The sequence below is a fragment of the Mastigoproctus giganteus genome, chromosome 9 (genome assembly GCF_048544385.1).
Source record: "Mastigoproctus giganteus isolate SK-2022 chromosome 9, ASM4854438v1, whole genome shotgun sequence".
NCBI lineage: Eukaryota > Metazoa > Arthropoda > Arachnida > Uropygi > Thelyphonidae > Mastigoproctus > Mastigoproctus giganteus.
The window spans coordinates 214,598,822-214,620,632 of record NC_143583.1 but is presented as its reverse complement, the minus strand read 5'-3'; the positions used below and the strand labels follow the sequence as shown (position 1 = coordinate 214,620,632).

General features: G+C 36.3%; 1 protein-coding gene across 1 annotated transcript in view; it reads right to left on the bottom strand.

Moving 5' to 3' along the window:
- Dhfr (dihydrofolate reductase) overlaps positions 1–21,811 on the bottom strand; it is a 108,778-nt gene that overhangs the window by 75,292 nt on the left and 11,675 nt on the right. The window contains exon 3 of the mRNA XM_090381327.1: positions 14,517–14,622. Coding sequence (XP_090237453.1) covers positions 14,517–14,622 — 106 coding nt within the window. The remainder of the gene's footprint in view (positions 1–14,516; positions 14,623–21,811) is intronic.

Here is a 21,811-nt window from a genome sequence, read left to right as displayed (position 1 = left end):
AAACTTGTACCCAAATGTTTTTATAACTTCCTCATAATAATTAAATCAACTGGTCAGGCAAGACATCCCCTTCAGGAATCACTCACACTCATGAAACTATGCTGTGATCCATAAAGGATACTGTTCTTATTTAAATAATCCTGTACTGTATTCTTCATCACAGCCTCCATGATTTTTCCCACCAGTGAACTCAAACTCACTGGTCTATAGTAATCCATTATGTCTTTTGCATTCCCTTTGTGGAGTGAGGCATCAGCACTTCTCCAGTCTGATGACACCTTCATTAGGCACCAGTATGTAATCTAATGATAATCTCATTAACATCCACAGTGGGATAAGGCATTCACATTCAGTCCTTTTTGGTATAACAGGATAATATACTCTGTCCACTCCTGGCACTTGAACTTCACTCAACTTCAATAATTTTTCCCATAGACTTCTATGAGATTGATAAGTCACTTAATTTACAGCACTCTGAATCTATCTATTCCTTTGTGGTTCAAGGTCTTAACTATATATATTATTAAAATTTATCCATCCAACTTACCAGCCATTTCTATGACTTTTCCACTTCAATCAACTGTTAAAATGATTTAATCTTTATCTATATCATCATCAGTAATTCAGTCTTGTGACTGGTCACAAGACTTAATTACTGATCAGCTCTCGCCATTTTTGTCTCTTCTGTGCCATTTGTTTTAGTTCCTCAAAGTTTTGAAGTCCTGCTTCATCCAGGAACATCCCGGTGAAGGTATTTTTTGGTCTACCGCTAGGGCATTTTCCCTCCACAGTCCCATCCATCTACAGTAAAATAAAAATCTATGAATAAAAAAAGACTAAACATGCACAAACAACAAAATTAGGTTTTGAAAATTACATGCCACTTTCTCTATCAGGACTGCCCAATTTATAACATTAAAATTATTCCTCTGAAAATGCAATGAAATACCAAGACACTCATCAAACCATACTACTTGTAACTATCACTGATTTTGTTGTTATAAGGAGCATAACAAAATCTCTAACTTCATCAGTGCTTATAACAATCCTGTACATAAACTGCTTTGTCTATCAGGGGCCACAAGACTTTCACTGAATCAGCAGAAGAGCTAAGCCTATCATTCTTTTATTGTAAATCATAAAATTATAATTAAGATTATAAATAAGGTAGCCCTGATAGAACTTTAGCCTTTCTTCATAATGGCAACCCTTTGTTCCACTCATTAATCTCGTTGCCGTTATCTGTAATCATTCCAGCACCTCTACATCCTTCCTAAAAGGTGCAGCCAATAGCTTTGGCAAGAGACCAGAATGCTCGAATACCATTTGGACAAGAAGCAAGTTTTCTACTCTCAGCCTGTTTAAAATCTAGTTTGGACTAATAAATAACTGCTTTATAGTTGTTGCAGGTTTGGTGTAGGCAGGAAATGAAGATGAAGATTTGGATACAAGCCAACTGTGATATGCAACATTCTTATTTGAACAGCCTTAGCACATTTATTGGAAAACTAAGGTTTAGATAATGGACGATATTTTAAAGGCAGAGTATATGGAATAAAGGATTTCATCCCTCCAAGATCAATTCCACTGACACAATCTGAGCAAAAATCAGAAGATTTAAAACAATAATCTGACCAGGGAAACGAAACCTTGCAGATTATTCCAACTTTGCATAGTAATGCCAAACAACATGAGGTTGAGAATGGCCATGAGAAAAAGGCTCCACTGGAGAATACACCATCACCAAGTAATGATCTGAGGTACCTAGAGGACCACTCACCTCAACCATGTACTTAGAAAAACCGTAGCATCTCAACCAGCTGGGTCAGTATGACTAGAAAACAGAAACCAGCTGGAGTTTTGAACATTAAAATCAACAAGGAAAATTACTTGTTAGGAAAGTTGGACTGAAGAAAGTCAAGTTTCAAAGGGAAGTCAAAGAGGTCCAAGTGATCAGTGGAGGTGGGAGAATGACAGAGGCAACAGATCAATCTGATGGAATGTGGTAGAGATTTTAAGCCAAAGAAAATCAAAAAGAGGAGATTCCAAATTACTAAGTCTATGCAGGGAATATCAGGGTGGACATTCCCTGCATAGGCTTAGTAATTTAGGGTTGTGTTAGGGTTGTTAAATATACAAGAACAGTAAGTCTTAATTGTTTATATAGTAATGTTAGAAGTGTCATCGATAAAATGAGCTAATTCGAAATGCTGGTTAAAACAAGTAATGCAGACATAATAGGGCTTACGGAGACGAGATGATGAGTTTCAGTACGGCTTGTATAATGTATTTAGGAAGGATACTGTAGATAGAAGGGGTGGTGGGGTAATGCTTTTATCAGAAGCAGCCTGAGTGCGACGATAGCTTCCCCTGATTCAGACGTTTCACATGCTAGTATAGAATCTGTATGGTGTGAGATAGTTGGAAACAAAGGTATAATGCGAGTAGGAGTAATCTACAGACCAGGTGATTGTGAAGATTATGAAAGCCTCTACATGCAAATGGAATGGGCAAGTAAGCGTCAATGTCTTATTATAGGTGATTTCAATTTGTCTCTAATTGATTGGAGTAAACGGGAAGGAAACTCGACATGGGGAACAAATTTTTAAATCAACTAGATGACTGTTATTTGTATCAACATGTCAGGGAATGTACTAGAGAAAAGACTATCCTAGACCTCATCATCACCCATGAATCAGATGACATAACAGGGCTAACAGTAGAGGAACCAGTAGCAGGAAGTGATCACGGAGTTCTACGGTGGATGATGATGAGAGAAGTAGCAGTAGTTTTTTTTTTTTTTTTTTTTGGTAGTTGTTGGCGCATCGGCTTCTGTGGCCATAATGCACCTCCCAAGGTTTTCGTAGTACTCTGATCCAAGCCCCAGGCGGGATTCAAACCCGCGACCTTTGGGTTGCCAGGCAGGCACTTGACCCACCTGGCTAGCCCAGTTGGCAGTAGCAGTAGTAAAAGGCAAAGGAATGGGTTCTAATTTCAGAAAAGGAAATTACAATGCCTTAAGGTACTACATGGTCTCTATTAACTGGGTAGATATCGCACATTGAATAAATACAATTGAACTGTGGTATGCTTTTAAAACATTAATCACAGATGCCTTGAATGCATATTTACCATTAAAAAAAAAAAAAAAAAAAAAAAACTCCATGAGGAGGGTTGCAAGTTGGATGAATAGTGAAGCTGCCACATTTTTTGAGCAGAAAAAGGTGGCATGGAAAGGCTACAGAGCAATAAAAAGTAATGATGCCTATAACAGCTACAAGATGATCTGTAAGAGAGCCACAGAAAAGGTTCGACAGGCAAAGGCAGTTTATGAGAAATCACTAGCAAAGAGAGCAAAGAGGGAGGGGGGGGATAAGGAATTCTTCACATATATAAATGCCAAGAAGAGCAGGACAAACCAGATCGGACCTTTGCATAAGGGAAAGGGGATAGTATTAAATACACCAACTGCCGTTGCAGATGAGCTAAACAGTTATTTTGCATCGATATTTACAAATGAAAAACCTTTTGTGGCAATGGGAAATTGTGGGAGCAAAGTTGAAAAATATGTAATTAATGATATTGAAATTTCGCAATATTATTTAATGAAAAAAACTTTCGAGCCTACAGGCCAGTAAGGCTCCTGGAGTTGATGGAATATATCCTATAATCTTAAGGGAGGCGGCAAGTGAGTGCATTGAACCATTGAGGCTAATTATGCGCGAATCACGAGACTCTGGGGAGATTCTGTTGGATTGGAAAAGTGCCAATGTATCTCCCATACACAAGGGTGGCTCTAAGAGTGAAGTGGAAAATTATCGACCTGTCAGTCTGACTTCAGTGGTAGGGAAAATCATGGAGGCAATGATCAAAGGTGGAATTCAGGATCATTTGGATAGAATTCAAATTCTCAAGGATACTCAGCATGGTTTTTTAAAGGGAAAATCATGTTTAACAAATCGGGTTCGCTATTTTGAAAGGGTCACTCACGAGATGGATTTAGGGAATAATTTCAACATTGTTTATTTAGAATTCAGCAATGCTTTTGTTGTTGTTTTGAGGAACATTAGGAACTAAGGCCATATTGCTCCGGGATATACGGTGGTCATTCCCTGACCTTTCCGCATCCTCCATATTTGGTGGTGACGGGCTCGAACCTCGGTCTAATCAAGAAGCGTGTGCTATGCACTGCTGCTCCTTCCCACCTGGCTACGGAAGCGCCTTCGACTCAGTCCCACATGAGCAGTTGCTTTATAAGCTGGAACAGGTTGGAATCACTGGGAAAATCCTTAGATGGATAGCAGGATGGCTTCAGGGCAGGAGGCAGAAGGGTGTGATAAATGGCTATTCCTCAGATTGGGTTGATGTAAGAAGTGGGGTTCCCCAAGGATCAGTATTAGGACCACTGTTGTTTTTAATTTTCATAAACGACATCGACGAAGGGATAGAGGGCGTGAGTCTAAATTTGCAGATGATTCCTGAAGTCTATCTAGGTCTCTCTCTCTCTTCAGAGAGAGAGAGACCTAGATAGACTTCAGGAATGATCAGAAAAATGGCAGCTATGCTTTAATCCAACAAAGTGTAGGGCATTACACCTGGGAAACAGTAATCCTAAAATAACTTATTCACTTGGTGGAGTTCAACTAAACCCAGTACTGGAGGAAAGAGACTTGGGTGTTAGGATATGGTCATACATGAAATTCTCTGAGCATTGTAAACAGGTTGCAAGGAAGGCCCATGGTATCCTATTGATGATCTATCAAACTTTTGCAAGTAGAGATAGGGACGTGATAATTCCATTATACAAGGCTTTTGTTAGACCACACTTGGAATACTGTGTTCAAGTATGGAGACTAAAGAAAGACATCGAGCTTTTTGAAAGATTGCAAAGACGGGTAACTCAGCTGGTGAGATCGGCAAAAGGGAATCCTTATGAAGAAAGACTTCGAATATGTGGGTTGCAGAGTTTGGAAGCCGGACACCTTAGAGGAGATTTGATTGACTAAGGCTCTGAGAGGCATCAGAAAAATGAATGAGGACGAAATTTTCAAGATTATAAATGATGCTAGAACTAGGGGACATAAATTCAAGTTAGGGGGGAAAATGTTTATATTGGACCGCAGGAAGTTTTATTTTAGCCAGCGAGTTATAAATTACTGGAATAAGTTGCCTACATGGGTGGTAGAGGCTGACAGTTTGGGGAAATTCAAAGGTCATCTGAATAGTACCTTTGGGTGAGGGAAATGCATAGGATGATAGGTTTAATTTCCTTTTCTTTTATTAATTATTATTATTTACTTATTTTTTATTATTGTTTTAATCGGTTTTTTTTTGTTTTGGCTGGTGCAGCATAAGCACCAGCCAAAAAATAGGCTTTCTTGCACCATGCGGCCATTACTAATACTAATAACCCTTTGAAACAAAATTAAATATTCAGCAAATAATTTGGACAACTGAGATGGGCAGTGGTTGAATCAACCGATAATTATGATTCTGTCAGAAGGAGTATGTGGAGCTTGGCAGACTAAGTGGAAATGGACATCACTGAGATTGGAGCTGAGACCATGTATATAGTAGAATCTCAATTTTCCTGGAAATAGTAAAAATAAAATCCCGGATAACTGATTTGTTGGTTAATCCAAAAATATTGAAAAATGTTCAGCAATGTGCCTAAAAAATATAGTGAAACTGGAAAAAAATAAAAATAAAAATTATTACGTACTATTTGTGTGTCCAATACGATTCTTCATCATCATCATCATCATCAGCCATTTTCGATCCACTGCAGGATGAAGGCCTCTCCAGCAACTTTCCAGTTGCTTCTGTTTTGAGCACTGGACATCCATTTACTACCCACAAACTCATGAATTTCATCTATCCATCTCCGCCTTTGTCTTCCAGGTTTTCTTCTAGCTACTCTTGGATACCATTCTGTTATTTTCTTAGTCCATCTGTCATCATGTCTTCGAGCTATGTGTCCTGCCCAAGACCATTTTAGTTCTTTAGTTTTGATAAGAATGTCCTTTACTTGAGTTTGTTGCCTAATCCATGTGTTTCTCTTCTTATTTAACAGTCTTATTCCCAATATGATTCGTTCCGTTCTTCGCTGTGTGGTTCTCAGCTTCTCTTCCATTCTTTTGGTGAGTGCCCAAGTTTCACTTCCATAAGTCATGGTGGGGAGTATACATTGGTCCATTATTTTACGTTTCAGACAAACTGGGATATTGCTCTTCAGTATGCGACTATATTTCCTGAATGCTATCCATCCAAAATTTATTCTTCTCTTGACTTCCAGCCATTTATCATTATTACAGCTAATAACTTGTCCCAGATAAGTATATGACTCCACCTTTTCAATTACTGCTCCTTCAATCATTATTTCCCTTTCTGTGGCATACTTGATCATCATTACTTTTGTTTTAGCCATATTCATCTTTAGTCCAAAATCCTTACTAGCTGTGCATAACTGATTAAGATTTTCCTCTAATTCTTTGGGATCATGGCTTATGACCACAATGTCATCTGCAAATCGCAAATGGTTTAGGTACTCTCCGTTCACATTGACTCCTTTCTGCGACCAGTCTAATCTTCTGAAAGCTTCCTCAAGGGCAGCAGTAAACAGCTTCGGAGATATTGTGTCTCCTTGTCGAACTCCTTTCTCAATTTTAAATTTCCTACTGTCTTTGTCTAGTCTAATAAAGGAGGTAGCACTCTCGTATATTTTCTTCAAAATCATAATATATGGGGTATCAATGCCTTGTCTTTCCAGTGCCCGAAACATTGCCTTATGCTGTATGGAGTCAAATGCCTTTTCATAATCCACAAATGCCAGGCATAATGGTGTTTTATACTCATTTGCTTTCTCCATTAGCTGTGATATTACATGAAGGTGATCCATAGTTGAGAATCCTGTCCTAAAGCCAGCTTGCTCTTTCGGTTGATTCTCATCCAGTATTCTTTCTAATCTGTTAGTAATGACCCTTGTGAACAACTTGTAGATGTGGGATAACAAGCTAATTGGTCTATAATTTCCAATTTCTGATTTATCTCCTTTCTTATGCAGCAAAACTATGATTGCATTATTCCACTGCTTAGGCGTCACACCTTTTATAATGCACTTTGTGAAGAGCCTTGCCAGTTTTTGTGTTATGTCTCTTCCTCCCAATTTTAACTCTACAGTAACTTCATCTTCCCCCGGGGCTTTCTGATTCTTCATTTTCTTCAATGCATGTTCTACCTCATCAGGAAGAATATTGGGTATGTCGTATGTGTTGCTACTTTGCAATCCATCTTCCCCACTGCTGGCATCATTCCCCTGCTCCTTGTATAATTCTCTATAGTAGTCTTCTGCTATTTGAATTATGCCTTCTTTGCTGTTTATAAGTACACCAACGCTATTCTTCAGTTTCAGTATCATTTGTCTTTCTGTATTACTGCTCATGGGCGCCTCCGTAGCCAGGTGGGAAGAAGCAGCAGTGCGTAGCACACGCTTCTTGATTAGACCAGGGTTCGAGGCCGTCACCACCAAATACGGAGGATGCGGAAAGGTCAGGGAATGACCACCGCATATTCCCGGAGCAATATGGCCTTAGTTGCTAATGCTCCTAAAAACCAAATAACAATAACAAGCTCATGGCTGCTGATTTAAATCCTTTGTTTTCCCTTAATGCTTGTTCTACTTTTCTTGTGTTAAATCTTCTTATGTCCTCTCTGAGTCTCTTTCTAATGGCTTTGCATAACTCAGTATACTCAATTTTCTCCCTGTCAGTGTTTTTCTTCCTCTTCATTTGTTGTCTTCGGTTCATCATGACAAGTGTTTCTTGAATAATTTTTTCTTCTTTGGATTTCTTTTTCCCTATAGGTTTCTTGGGCTTTATCACTTTCAAAAAGTTGTAATATTCCTTGTCGATATCTTGGTCCTCAGCAGTCTGCAGAAGCTCATACTTGTTCTTAAGTTCCAGTACATACTGCTTTTTCTCCTCTTCTGTTATCTCAAAGACCTTTGTATTATTTACTCGAGTCAGTTTTTTCCTTTCCTTTCCTACATCTATATCAAGTGTACATCTTACCATTCTATGATCACTTCCAACATTTACCTTATTCAGGACGGTGACATCATTCACAATATATCTTCTATTAGTGAGGATGAAGTCGATTTCATTAGTAGTTAATCCATTTGGACTCTTCCATGTCCACTTTCTGTTCACCCTTTTCTTGAAAAAAGTGTTCATTACTGACAGTCCTTGAGATTCTGCAAATTCCAGAAGTCTTTCACCTCTTTCATTTCTTTCACCAATTCCAAAATTTCCTATAGTTCCCCTTTCTGTGCTGTTTTGTCTTTTTCCAACCTTAGCATTGAAGTCTCCCATAATAATAGTGTAGTGGGTTTTCTGCTCATCTAGAAGACTCTCAATTTCAGTGTGCATTTCTTCAACCTCTTCATCATCATGGCTCGATGTTGGTGCATAAATCATTATAATCTTTAGCTTGTATCTCTTAGAAATCTTGAGTATTAGTCTTGACACTCTTGGTGATGTACTTTTGAATTCCAAAATGTTGTTTTTAAAATCTTTATGGACCAGAAACCCAATTCCACCTTCACTCCTTTCACTGTTTCCATTGGTGTACAGCAGATTTCCACTTGATAAACTTATAAGTGATTCATTTCTTCTTCTTGTTTCAGCCAAACCGATGATATTCCAATTCACATTTTCTAATTCCTTTTCCAGCTCTAATATCCTGTCTTCACCGATGAGTGTTCTTACGTTATAACAGGCCAAGTTCAGTTTCCGTGCATGGCAGCCTGGTCGTACCCAGAGATTCTTAGCACCCTCTGCTTCCACTCTAATCCTCTCACTGCCGTAAGAGGGAGAGTGAAAGCTGCTGGGGACTGAGGGCCATTTGTTTCGTCGTGCTTTCATATTGCTGGAGGGGTTGGTCTTTTCCTCTTCATGCTGACCAGGCATCTTGAAGAGAACCACTCTACACGTTCGTTGCCACCTAAGTGACGTAACAGGGCTTACCATCGAGAAGGTGTGCATGAGTGGATTTTAGGGAGGCAGGCCAACCGGACTTCTCCTAAATCTTCTGTAATAGAGAGATATTGGATCCATCAGTGTTTTAGGCTGAGTGTCTGATAACACACAGGATACCTGTTCCCCTCTAACCCCCTACGATTCTTACATAGGCATAAAAACATATCTATAGGTAATGATGTATGCTTGCATCAGCTGCCAAAGGTGCAAACAATTTTCACAATATTTTTTACAAGTTTTGTTTTACCCTAAAAAGTCTATTGATATCTTTAAAACATGTTGCTTTTAACATATTTACATTTTAAGCTTACAAAAAATTGGAGATAAGCAAAAATCAATTCACTTAGAAAAATACAAAAGTATAGAAGATTTGTTTTTTTCCCCCCTTCTGTAACTTTTTGACAAATTGCACTTTGAATATGTCTTAAAACAATTTTTTTCAAACAGAACACTATCGCCTTGCCGCTCCAGGTAGTCAAGAAATACTTCTGCATGGCTTAAAGCAATACTGTGGCTAACCTTTGTTTTAGGCTGAGTGTCTGATAACACACAGGATACCTGTTCCCCTCTAACCCCCTACGATTCTTACATAGGCATAAAAACATATCTATAGGTAATGATGTATGCTTGCATCAGCTGCCAAAGGTGCAAACAATTTTCACAATATTTTTTACAAGTTTTGTTTTACCCTAAAAAGTCTATTGATATCTTTAAAACATGTTGCTTTTAACATATTTACATTTTAAGCTTACAAAAAATTGGAGATAAGCGAAAATCAATTCACTTAGAAAAATACAAAAGTATAGAAGATTTGTTTTTTTCCCCCCTTCTGTAACTTTTTGACAAATTGCACTTTGAATATGTCTTAAAACAATTTTTTTCAAACAGAACACTATCGCCTTGCCGCTCCAGGTAGTCAAGAAATACTTCTGCATGGCTTAAAGCAATACTGTGGCTAACCTTTTGTGATAATATCAACTCTTCTTCCTCTGCTTCTTGTCTCTTATTTATGACTTGCAAATTATCTGTTTATACCTATTCTATTAGTAAAATAATAAGAGGAGTTTACCTCAATATAGTGCATAGAACACTTCCGTATGATACCCTCCAGAAATTAAAACAGTAAAAATGAAAAAATCAACAACTTACCAGTACATTAGAGTAAAATATAAATAATTAAATAATCAATTTAACACAATACAAATCAGTTTAAAACAATTAAAAATCAAATTAACGCAATTAAAAGAATCTAACGAAAATATTCAAAACGATTTTCCTTCCTGAAGCTGACAACGCTTTTCGACCGTATGTCGTGATCACAGGAATGAAAATTACCGAATCGGGTTAAACCTGATACTTAAATAGAGATTATTTGTCTTCGCGCATGCAGGTCCACGAATCGGAGATCAAATATGGCCGCCGAACATTAACAGAATTCTCGTGTAATTTAATTTCAACGGTTTCTGCAATTAATAGTTGCGTATAATTACGTTGAACGTTAAGTATTTTGGCTTTGTTAAATAAAAAAGTATGTTTTTCGTTAATGGCATGAAAGGCTAATTCTGACGCTGCTGAACGAGAAGCACGAACTGAGGCTTCATGTTGATTTACACGAATATTAAGAGAAAATCGGGTCGAACCCTGATAAGACGAGTCGCAATCACCGCAAGAAATGTTGTATACCAGATCATTAATTTGTGTTGCGAACGCTGAAAGAACTGAGCGATTGTTCAGTATAGTGTGTAACTTCCGTATTGGCCTAGCTACAATTTTAAATTCGGTATCTTTGAAGAATCTATTAAGCTGTTTGTGCCACTGTTCAACATGTGGGACAGAAATAAAGTATTTTTTGATATTACTGTTGTTGATTGGTGTAGTATTTTGTATCCTATCCTTAGCTTGTACCCTAATTCGGTTTATTGTGGTAATGGAATAACCCCTGTTTAAGAATCTGCTAGTTAATATTTGTATTTCTGAGTCTAAAGCAGATTCCGTCGTTGAATATTTATAAAGCAGATTTCTAAAGCAGATTCCGTCGTTGAATATAATAGCATTAAGAAATTGATTAAAGATAATCGATCTTTTGTAGGTGAACGGGTGATAGCTATTATAATGTAGAAGCATACCGGTGTTTGTAGGTTTTCGATAGATGCTAACTTGTATTTTATTCGAGTCCTGGATAAGCGTGAAATTTAGAAAGTTTAATGACTTAGTATCCGTATCCTCCCTTTCCAATGTAAATTTGAGTCTAGAATGAATATTATTAAACGAATGTGAAATGTCTTGGATAGTATTACTATCGGTAATAACTAGAACATCATCTAAATACCTCCCATAGTATGTGATACGGGTTCGAAAAGGTGTCAAATGTATCTGCTCTATCGTTGAGAGATAGATCTCTGACATTAAGCCACTCAGGCTCAAACCCATTGGTAATCCAAAAATTTGTTGTATACCTTGTCTCGAAAGGTGATGTAGTTAGCCTCAACTATCAGTTTAATTAAGTGAAAAATTTCCTTAATAGGTAGCTTCGTATAATTAATCGGTGTCGAGTTTTTATTTAACATATCCCAAATAATATCTAATGTGTATTCAACGTTTACATTCGTATATAATGAGGTAACATCTAGTGAGAATAAATTGTCATTGTCGCCGAGTCTACAGTCTTTAAGCTTATTAAATAATTGACTTATTAAATAAATGAATATTTATAGGCATTAAGAAATTGATTAAAGATAATCGATCTTTTGTAGGTGAACGGGTGATAGCTATTATAATGTAGACGCATACTGGTGTTTGTAGGTGATTGCGACTCGTCTTATCAGGGTTCGACCCGATTTTCTCTTAATATTCGTGTAAATCAACATGAAGCCTCAGTTCGTGCTTCTCGTTCAGCAGCGTCAGAATTAGCCTTTCATGCCATTAACGAAAAACATACTTTTTTATTTAACAAAGCCAAAATACTTAACATTCAACGTAATTATACGCGACTATTAACTGCAGAAACCGTTGAAATTAAATTACACGAGAATTCTGTTAATGTTCAGAGGCCATATTTGATCTCCGATTCGTGGACCTTTACGCGCATGCGCGAAGACAAATAATCTCTATTTAAGTATCAGGTTTAACCTGATTCGGTAATTTTCATTCCTGTGATCACGACATACGGTCGAAAAGCGTTGTCAGCTTCAGGAAGGAAAATCATTTTGAATATTTTCGTTAGATTCTTTTAATTGCGTTAATTTGATTTTTAATTGTTTTAAACTGATTTGTATTGTGTTAAATTGATTATTTAATTATTTATATTTTACTCTAATATACTGGTAAGTTGTTGATTTTTTCATTTTTACCGTTTTAATTTCTGGAGGGTATCATACGGAAGTGTTCTATGCACTATATTGAGGTAAACTCCTCTTATTATTTTACTAATAATATTATCAACGTAGAACATATTGAGTAGTACAGCTCTGATTCATACTATCTAATACCTATTCTATTTATTACTTGAATTTTATGATTTCCAGTGGATTTTTTTTTTTTTTTTACTTTGGAGTCTTGAAGTGTCCCATTAAATTGAGAGTTTGTTATATTTATGAAATTAATGAGAAAGTGTTTGGGATATTTAAATCTTTTAATAGATAAGTCTGTTGCATTTGTTTGACATTTCATGTATTCAGCAGCAAGAAAAGGTGTGTGTGTGTGTGTGGGGGAGGGGGGGCTTCTGCATGAAGTAATGAAATTCTTTGATATAGCTTTGAGAAGGCATTAATCATAATGTCATAATGATCAAGAAAGAGATGGGGGTTGCTGGAGCTTTTCTCTGGAGATTAAATATAGGTTCAACCATTTCAAGCCCCCAATAAGTAAAGTGGTGGTGTAGCATCAGTTGATGAGTCATCTACCATCTAGTATTGCCTGGTTACATAGAGGGGGCAGCATTCCTCCACATGTTGTGGGTGCCACACTTTGATCCCTGCTTACGTTCGTTCACACCTGAGCTTATACCCAGGGTTACTAACAGTCTCACCATCATGAAGGTGCAAGCAGAGGATTTGGCTGTCACAGACTGACCGGACTTTACTGAAATTAGGTCCAACATGACTCGTGTCTCATCCGAATATCAGTTCCATCAGCGTTTTAGACCCCCAGGTAGCAAGCCCAGCTTGACATACCCGAGAGGATGCCTGTGACAATCTCAAGAACCAAAGGCCATCTGTGATAGGCTTAAGGATCAGAGGTACCCACTAAGAATGAATTGAAGAGAAGGATAACTGCAGAAATTAACAGAGTTAAAACAGCTGCATTAGAGCACATCTGGCAAAGATGTTTATTACCATTAGGGTGTGTACCACATTAATGCTGGAAGTCGTATTGAAATGTCATAATTGTTATTTCCACTGCAACTTTATGTACATACTTAATTTTCTTCCATTATAAAGTTTCTTTTATGAAAATAAAATAAAAAAAGCACCAAATAAATTAAGCTAATTTTAACTTAAAACTGTATTTTATTTTATTGTAAATAAATTTCTAATAGTTATCAGCTTGGCCAGTGAATTTATGGTTCCCTATTCCAAACTTCCAGGGAAAGTTGTATCATTAATATTTCATATTTGCTAGTTACTCAGTTTACTAGTTAATCAATTTTTTTCACTGTATTTGAAATGAAAGTGTGTATATACTTTTATCTCATAATGGTGCTTAATTAAACCACTACACAAATTACACAGATTAGTGTCATCATAAGTAGCATACGTTTTCTATTAAATATGGTAACTTCTTGAGAGTGGTAGTGAGAACATTAAGCTGAGGCACACAGTATTAGATTTCAAAACATCTGCAATTTTTGAAAATCTGGTTAAAAAAGAGTTAACTACCAAAGATGCCAGATTTACAAGGTTCCCTGTAGATATTTTATTGTAGAGTTTTATTCAATATAAATGTGGAAGTTAAGATAACTTCCACATTTATATACTACCACTCACTGAGATTTTTTCATCAATTTTTATTTTTGTTCTTTTTTGGGTTAACTGGTTTTTATCCTGCATAAATTTCAATGAAATTATACTCTTTATAGTAATTGCATACTTTCATTTAAAAAATTTAAAATACCATGAAAAAACTAGCTAACAAAAAGGGATGAGGTGAAATGCTGATAAGAACCCCTCAAGTGAGGATATAAAACATAGAAAGGAACATCAAATCCAAAGCTCAGACCGACAACAACTGAAGCTTCATTTATAACACAGGAACTTAAATATTGCTAAATTTTTTAAATATTGTATGCCACCACTTGTAGCAATCTCACTACAACTCTCAAGTTCCTTAAAAGCAAATTAAAATTTAAAAAATGGTTTAATTTATCTTGATGCAGTTTTCTTTACTTTGATTCATCTTTCATTATCTTTACAATGGTATTTCATTAAATTATTCCATTAAATGAATTACAATAATTAATTCTTTTACATTTAAATAGCTTACTTGACAGTGGTACTGAGGACAATATTTACTCTTCCAGGAAGAGGCCGAAATTTTTCTGGAATTGAAAACCATGTTTTGCGTCCCATGATTACAACATTCTTTTTATCTAAATAATAAAAAAAATTAGTTAACATTCTGTTTAATCAGAGCAACAATAATTATTTCTTTAAAAATTGAAAGGATTTGTTTTAATCAAAAATTCAAATCATTTGGAAATAGCAATATATGTTAACTCAAAGCATGCATCAATTGTACAGTATAAGTACTGGGAAAGAATGCAAGGCATCGAAGATTGCACAGCATCAGCCAAAAAATAAAATAAAATAAAACAGTTCCCACACCACCTGTCCATCTCTTCTAATAATCTGACTAATTCCTCCCTAAATTTACTGAAACTACCCACTTCAACAATACCAGATGGATGTTAGTTCCAACAATCAACTACCCTCATAATTCAAGAAGAGCTATGCTCACTGATAACCACTTTATCTTCCCTCACTCAACTTTTTCCATAGCAGTAGCTTATACCTAATGCTGAACCACTCCAATTTGTCTTTGAAATGGAACATTATCCAAAGCTTTTCTTAAAAATCTATATATATATATATATATATGATGTGGAATTATTTTTTTGCATCCATTCCCTTTGTTACTATGTTGCAGTAGCCAATCCAATTGATCAAACATAATCTTCCTATAACAAATCATGCTGTGAATGCCAAATAATTGATGATCCTACTCAGGTTACTAACAAACTGAATGGGAATTGTGCATCTACATTCACACATTAGGAATTTTTAGAGATGGGGATGCCAGAGGTGAGTCAAATTCTGGTGGGGAACTGAATGAGTTTGTGAAAAATTAAAGAGGAAAGCAGAAGAAAAATTCTTGAAGCTAAATATATAAAAAAATAAATGTAAAAAATCTTATTAAACGAGGTAACAAAAGAGGCAAGCATACCTTTAGGCATGATTATGAGAACAACCCAGGATTAAGGGGGTCTAGCCTGAATTCAGGGATGCCTACTGTGCCCCTGAATTTTGCATCCATTTTGTTACTGCATCATAATATCCGATCCAAAGAAATCCAAAGAAGAAAAAATTAGTCAAGAAACACTTGTCCATGATAATTGTCTAAGATAAACACCGACAAGGAGAAAATTGAGTATACTGAGTTATGCAAAGCCATTATAAACAGACTCAGAGGACATAAGATTTAACACAAGAAATGTAGAACAAGCATTAAGGGAAAACAAAGGACTTAAATCAGTAGCCATAAGCAGTAATACAGAAAGACAAATAATACTGAAACTGAAGAATAGCGATGGTGTACTTATAAATAGCAGAAGACTACTACAAAAGCCGACCGGGCTAGCCGGGTGGGTAAAGTGCCTGCCTGGCAACCCAAAGGTCGCGGGTTCGATTCCCGCCTCGGGCTTGGATCAAAGTACTGCAAAAACCTTGGGAGGTGCATTATGGCCACAGAAGCCTATGCGCCAACAACTACCAAAAAAAAAAAAAAAAAAAACTACTACAAAGAATTATACAAGGAGCGAGGGAATGATGGCAGCAGTGGGGAAGATGGATCACAAATTAGTAACACATACAACAAACCTGATATCCTTCCTGATGAGGTAGAACATGCATTGAAGAAAATGAAGAATCAGAAAGCCTCGGGAGAACATGAAGTTACTGTAGAGTTGTTAAAATTGGAAGAGACATGACACAAAAACTGGCAGGACTGCACAAATGCATTAGAAAATGTGTGATGCCTAAGGAGTGGAATAATGTAATCATAGTTTTGCTACATAAGAAAGGAGATAAATCAGAAACTGCAAATTATAAATCAATTAACTTGTTATCCCACAATACATGGGCAACTCGTGAAGGATGAGCACAAGATGATACAGATGAAATGATGCCTCTCACACTACTACTGTAGTTTTTCTTTAAGAGTTGTCTATGGTGTATATATATGGATTCTATATCTATATAATATGAGTGTATCTACACTGATATTATATAGATATAGAATCTTAAACTCTTAAATTATGCCTAGTTGCATTTAGTTTTATTTAAATAATAAACATTACAAAAATTTGGTCCCCATTTTAAGTGGAATTTTCTGGAACCAATTATCCCCAGATAAAGAGGATTCCCTGTATAACAAATCACGTTCGTATAATTTCCAATTTTATATTCATAGAATTGTTACTTAAAATTGAAAATTGCATTTTTTTTCTGACATTGGATGAACCAACTGATGTTTTGTGTGTTTTATACAAAATGATGGTAACTGCAAAAAAAAAAAAAAAAAAAAAATTTGAGTGTACAGTCAGTCCTTGTATAGCACAATAGTTGTGTTCCTAGAAACAATCGTGCAATATAAACAACAGGCCCTATGGGAAAAATAGGGTTAGGTGCCAATCACCCAAGATTGAACACACTTTTGTAACCAAAACATTACCAAACACAATAAATAATCGTAATAAAATACTTATTACGATTTATTACGTAATTTATAAAATACTTACGTAAAATACGTATTTTATTACGATTATTTATTATTATACGTAATAAAATACGTAATACGTAAGTAATTAAAATGCTTAAGTATTTTATTGCAACTATTACGTAATAAAATATTGCTAATGCTTTTGCTTCTATCGTAAGCAAACTTTTTGCTTGATTTTCTATCCAAACAGATGACAGCCGTTCCATCTCTTCCAATTCTTTGTGTCTTAATCTAATGGATTTTTATTACACTTTGAGTTATTCCTGCTATGAAAGTTGTTTTTATTTTCTCTGCATTTTTTGTAATTCTCGGCGTTGCCTCATTTAAGTCTGTAGCACATGCAATATCACATGGTCTGTCTTTCATTTTGCTCAAAGAGTTTCACAATTTCATATTTTTTCTCTATCGACATAGGCGGACTGGCCATAAGCCTTACCGGGGAAACCCCGGTGGGCCAGAGGCCGGTTTGATTTTGGCCATAAACCATAGTATGAGGCTACTATAAATTTTCCCGGGTAAGAATTGTTGACCCAGTCCGCCTCTGTTTATCGATATTGGTTTTGTTTTTCTCTGTGAATCTGTAGTGTCTTCCCTAGGATGCTTCCTTTTCACACCTTTTAAGTACTTTACTCATTTTTAGGGAATAAAGCACAATTACAAAACGAGGAGGCACGCTTGATACACATAAACAAAGCTGCGCGCGTGTAGCAACTGAATAAACAACACCGTAAAGGCAGAGATACACTATTAACACCTCACATTTTACTAAAGCACATTTCTAGGGGTTACTACCATAAAACAATAAAAACAATTTCCAGTTGCGTTTCTGCTAGTGGAATCTGTTATAAACTGGTAGTAAACTCTATCTAACTGCATTTGCGATTATACCGATAGCTGGAATTGTGTTGGTTTTTACGTTATTAGGGTGAAATGTGTTTCCCCTTCACTGATATAAAAAACATAAATAAATTTTCAGAATCTTCTCTTCATTCCTATCGTGTTGCTTTCAGTTGGGGTGATTCTGCTTTCGACTGCTATTTCTTGTAAACACAAAGGCGAATCGTGCATAAACGAATTCTGTTCATGTTATATAAGATATCGTTCCCCTATTTATACATCATGTATGATCGAATTCGTGTAGTGTAAACACGTGTTATATACGAGGACTGACTGTATTACTTCTTACTGGTCAAGCAACTGAGAAAGATATACATATGACACAATTATGCAGTTTCTTACATTGCACAAAGTCAATCTCACCAACTTGTATCCATTGTTATTGATGGTGCACCATCAATGATAGGGAAAAACAAAGGACTTATTGCTTAGTCCTTAGCAAAGGACTTACTGCTTAGTAAAGATAAGAGTATCCTAATTTTGCCCATTATTCACTATTTACTTCATATTGAAACTTTATGTTCTCAAATAAAATCAACTGTCTTCAAGTTATTATTAAGCTCATGACTCCTAACTAAAGTTATTTCTGGAAGACCTGAAAGTGTGATCTTATTATCCAAAAGTTTGGTGACTTAATCATGGGAAAACAGTTTCCAGACTCTGAGAGCATTATTATTAGTACAGGCATACGATGCAAGAAGGCAAGCTTATGCAGCATCAGCCAAAAAATAAATAAATAAACCTCCCATTTCACCCCACCACTCGTTCCAAATGCCTGTCCAGCTCAGCCTTAAATTTATTTAGACTATCAACTTCCACAACAAAAGATGGAAGTCTGTTCCACCAATCAGCTACCTGCTGGCTAAAGGCAAATTTCTGCATATCTATTCTACAACTGTCTTTCCTCAATTTGAATCTATGCTCCCTCAGGTTCTTAATCTGAGCAAGACGAAGGATCCCATCAGTATTCAGATTGCTCAACCCATTCAAGACACCTCAATCAGATACACCTTATACACCTCAATCAGATCACATCACAGGTGCCTACTCTCCAGGTGCTGAAATTTGCAGAACTTAAGCCTTTCTTGGTAAGAGTACCAAGGAACAGGCACCCCCTTTGTACCCCTCACCAATCTTGTTGCCATTCTTTGTACCGGTTCTAGCAACTCTACATCCTTCCTAAAATGAGGCCTTCAGACCTGTTCACAGTACTCTAGTGTGGCCTGACGACTGCCATGTATAACGGGATAACCACCTCCCTGTCGCTGCTATCAAAATTCGTATATATTATTGACAAGGCTCCATGATCTGCCATGGCAGCTCGTCTGCACTGATCAGCGAACTTCATATTTGACTGCACAATTATCCACAGGTCTTTTTCACTTTCCACTTCCCTGAGTGTAGTACCACACAGTTGGTACGTTTCTCTTGGGTTATTGTTATCCAAATGCAGTACTTTGCATTTGTCAATGTTAAACTTCAGTTGCCACTTCTCAATCCATTTTCTCAACTTATCTAGTTCCTGTTGGAGTAGCATACTGTCTTTACTATCATTGACAACCCTACCAACCTTTGTATTATTTGCAAACTTGGACATTAATCCTGATATACCTTCATCAATATCATTGATGAATACACAAAACAACAATGGGCCCAGCATTGAACCCTGGGGAACTCCACTAATAACATTTGTCCACGAAGAGCAGTGTCCATTGATACCACCATCTCCTACCTAACCATCCTTTTATCCATTGTAGCAACTTACAATTAATGCCATACCTCTCCAATTTGTACAGCAGTCTTCCACGTGCAACAGTATCAAAAGCTTTCCTGAAAAGTATATGATATCAAAATTTTTGACATTCAGTTCCTTTGTGACTACATCATAGTATCCAATAAAATTGGTCAGACAAGATTTCCCTTTAACAAACCCATGCTGTGTCTAAATTTAACTGATCTAAATTGGTCAGACAAGACTTCCCTTTAACAAACCCATGCTGTGTCTAAATTTAACTGATCTAAATTGATTTAATTTAATTGATGAATTTAATCATGAAAAATGTGTCGATTTTGGGTTGTACTTTGGCCCTGTTCCTGGTAAACTAAAAGGGGTTTTAATTTTAAATCCCCTGCAGTGTTACCACCCAATCATAAAATCAACCTATCCTTTGCCACTTTGAAACCTGGCATGTTTTTTCTTCTTTCAACATGAAACTTCTTTTAGGCATTCGTTTCCAAAAAAGTCCTGCTTCATCTATGTTAAAAACTTGTTGAGAAGTATAATACATAATATCCCTCTTCAATAATTTTAACAAGTTCTTTTTTGAAAGTTTTGGCTCCTTGATCTGCTCTTGCGGCTTCTCACTGGATTAATCTCTCTCTCTCTCTCTCTCTCTCTCTCTCTCTCTCTCTCTCTCTCTCTTTATAATATTTAACTTAACTGAATTCTGCATTGGATATTATCTTCAATAAAATTAGTTAAAGTCTCTCCATTTCAATCCTAATAGCCAGCCTAGCCCTAGTTGCTTGCAGTAGAACTTGTCTTTCTTGCTGCTAAAATTAATTCTTTAAATTTTTATAATTGTTCTTATAGTTAAACTTGCCAGTCCTAAATTATGGCACACATTCACTTGTCATTGACCGGAATCGATTCGCTTCAAAACGTCTAATTTAATTTTCAAATTCAGTCTTTTTCTTACATTTATAGTCTTCGTACTGCATCCAGACGTTGCTGCTTTTTCATTCTTATCCGTCATTATTAACTCTTCGAAAATGTAACTGCGTTGGTTGCATTAATTATGTTTATGATCCAATGTTCGAGTAAAATGTCCATTATGCACTATGTCTAATACTGTACTGAGTGATGACTAGACTTCGGATAAATGCATGTAATGCAAGCAATATACTTGATCATTTTTTAAAATGTTGATCTTGGAACTACGTAACAAGTCACTGTACTGCAATTAAATTAACGTGCGAGAAAATTTCACTGAGCGTGGGAAACGTTTTAATGCTGTTTTGCCATTCATTTTCAAGCTATCGACTCCATCAAATCAAACCATTTCATTAAATATGCATCTGTAAAAGAGCATTATAGTGATTTGTGACAGCGTATAGTCAGATAAAGGTTATAATATAAGAACAGCATTATAGCAAATCAGCGTAAAAAGAGAACTGCATTATAACGAGGACCTGCTGTACTTGTGTCACCTTTCGAACCCCCTTTGTGAATTGGGGATACATTTGCACAAATCCAGTCCATGGGACTGAGTTCAAGGATGCTCTCGTAATCATGGCTGAGAGTTTGATTACTTCCTTTGCTACCTCCTTTAATATAACTGGAGAGATCCTGTCCACCCCAGTTGACTTTATGTTCAATTTCAACAATTTCTCCTCCACTTTTCTTTCAGATATTACAAAATCACTTAGCTCCCTATTAGAGCTTGATAAACTTCTGACATTCCATTAATTGAATAACTCCTCGTGTGTGAATGTAGATGCAAAATACTCATTCAGTTTATCAGCTACCTGAGCATGATCATCAATAGTCAACCCATCTATGTTAACTGGTTCAATCTGATTCATCCCCTTCCTTCTAGAGTTTACATAAGCTAAGAACTCTTTGCTGTTTTTCTTTGCATCCTTTGCCAAAGATTTCTCATAATCTGCCTTCACCTGCTTAATCTCCTTTGTTTCTTGATTACAGACAAGCTTATATCTGCCATAGGCTTCTGTGTCACCTGATAATTTATATGAATCCCATGCATTTTTCTTTTCTGCCATGAGCCTCATTAATTCATCTGACATTCATTTAGATCTGAACCTTGAACAATATTTCTTAGTTGGTACGAAAAGCTAGTAGCGTCCAAGATTAAGTCCCTGAA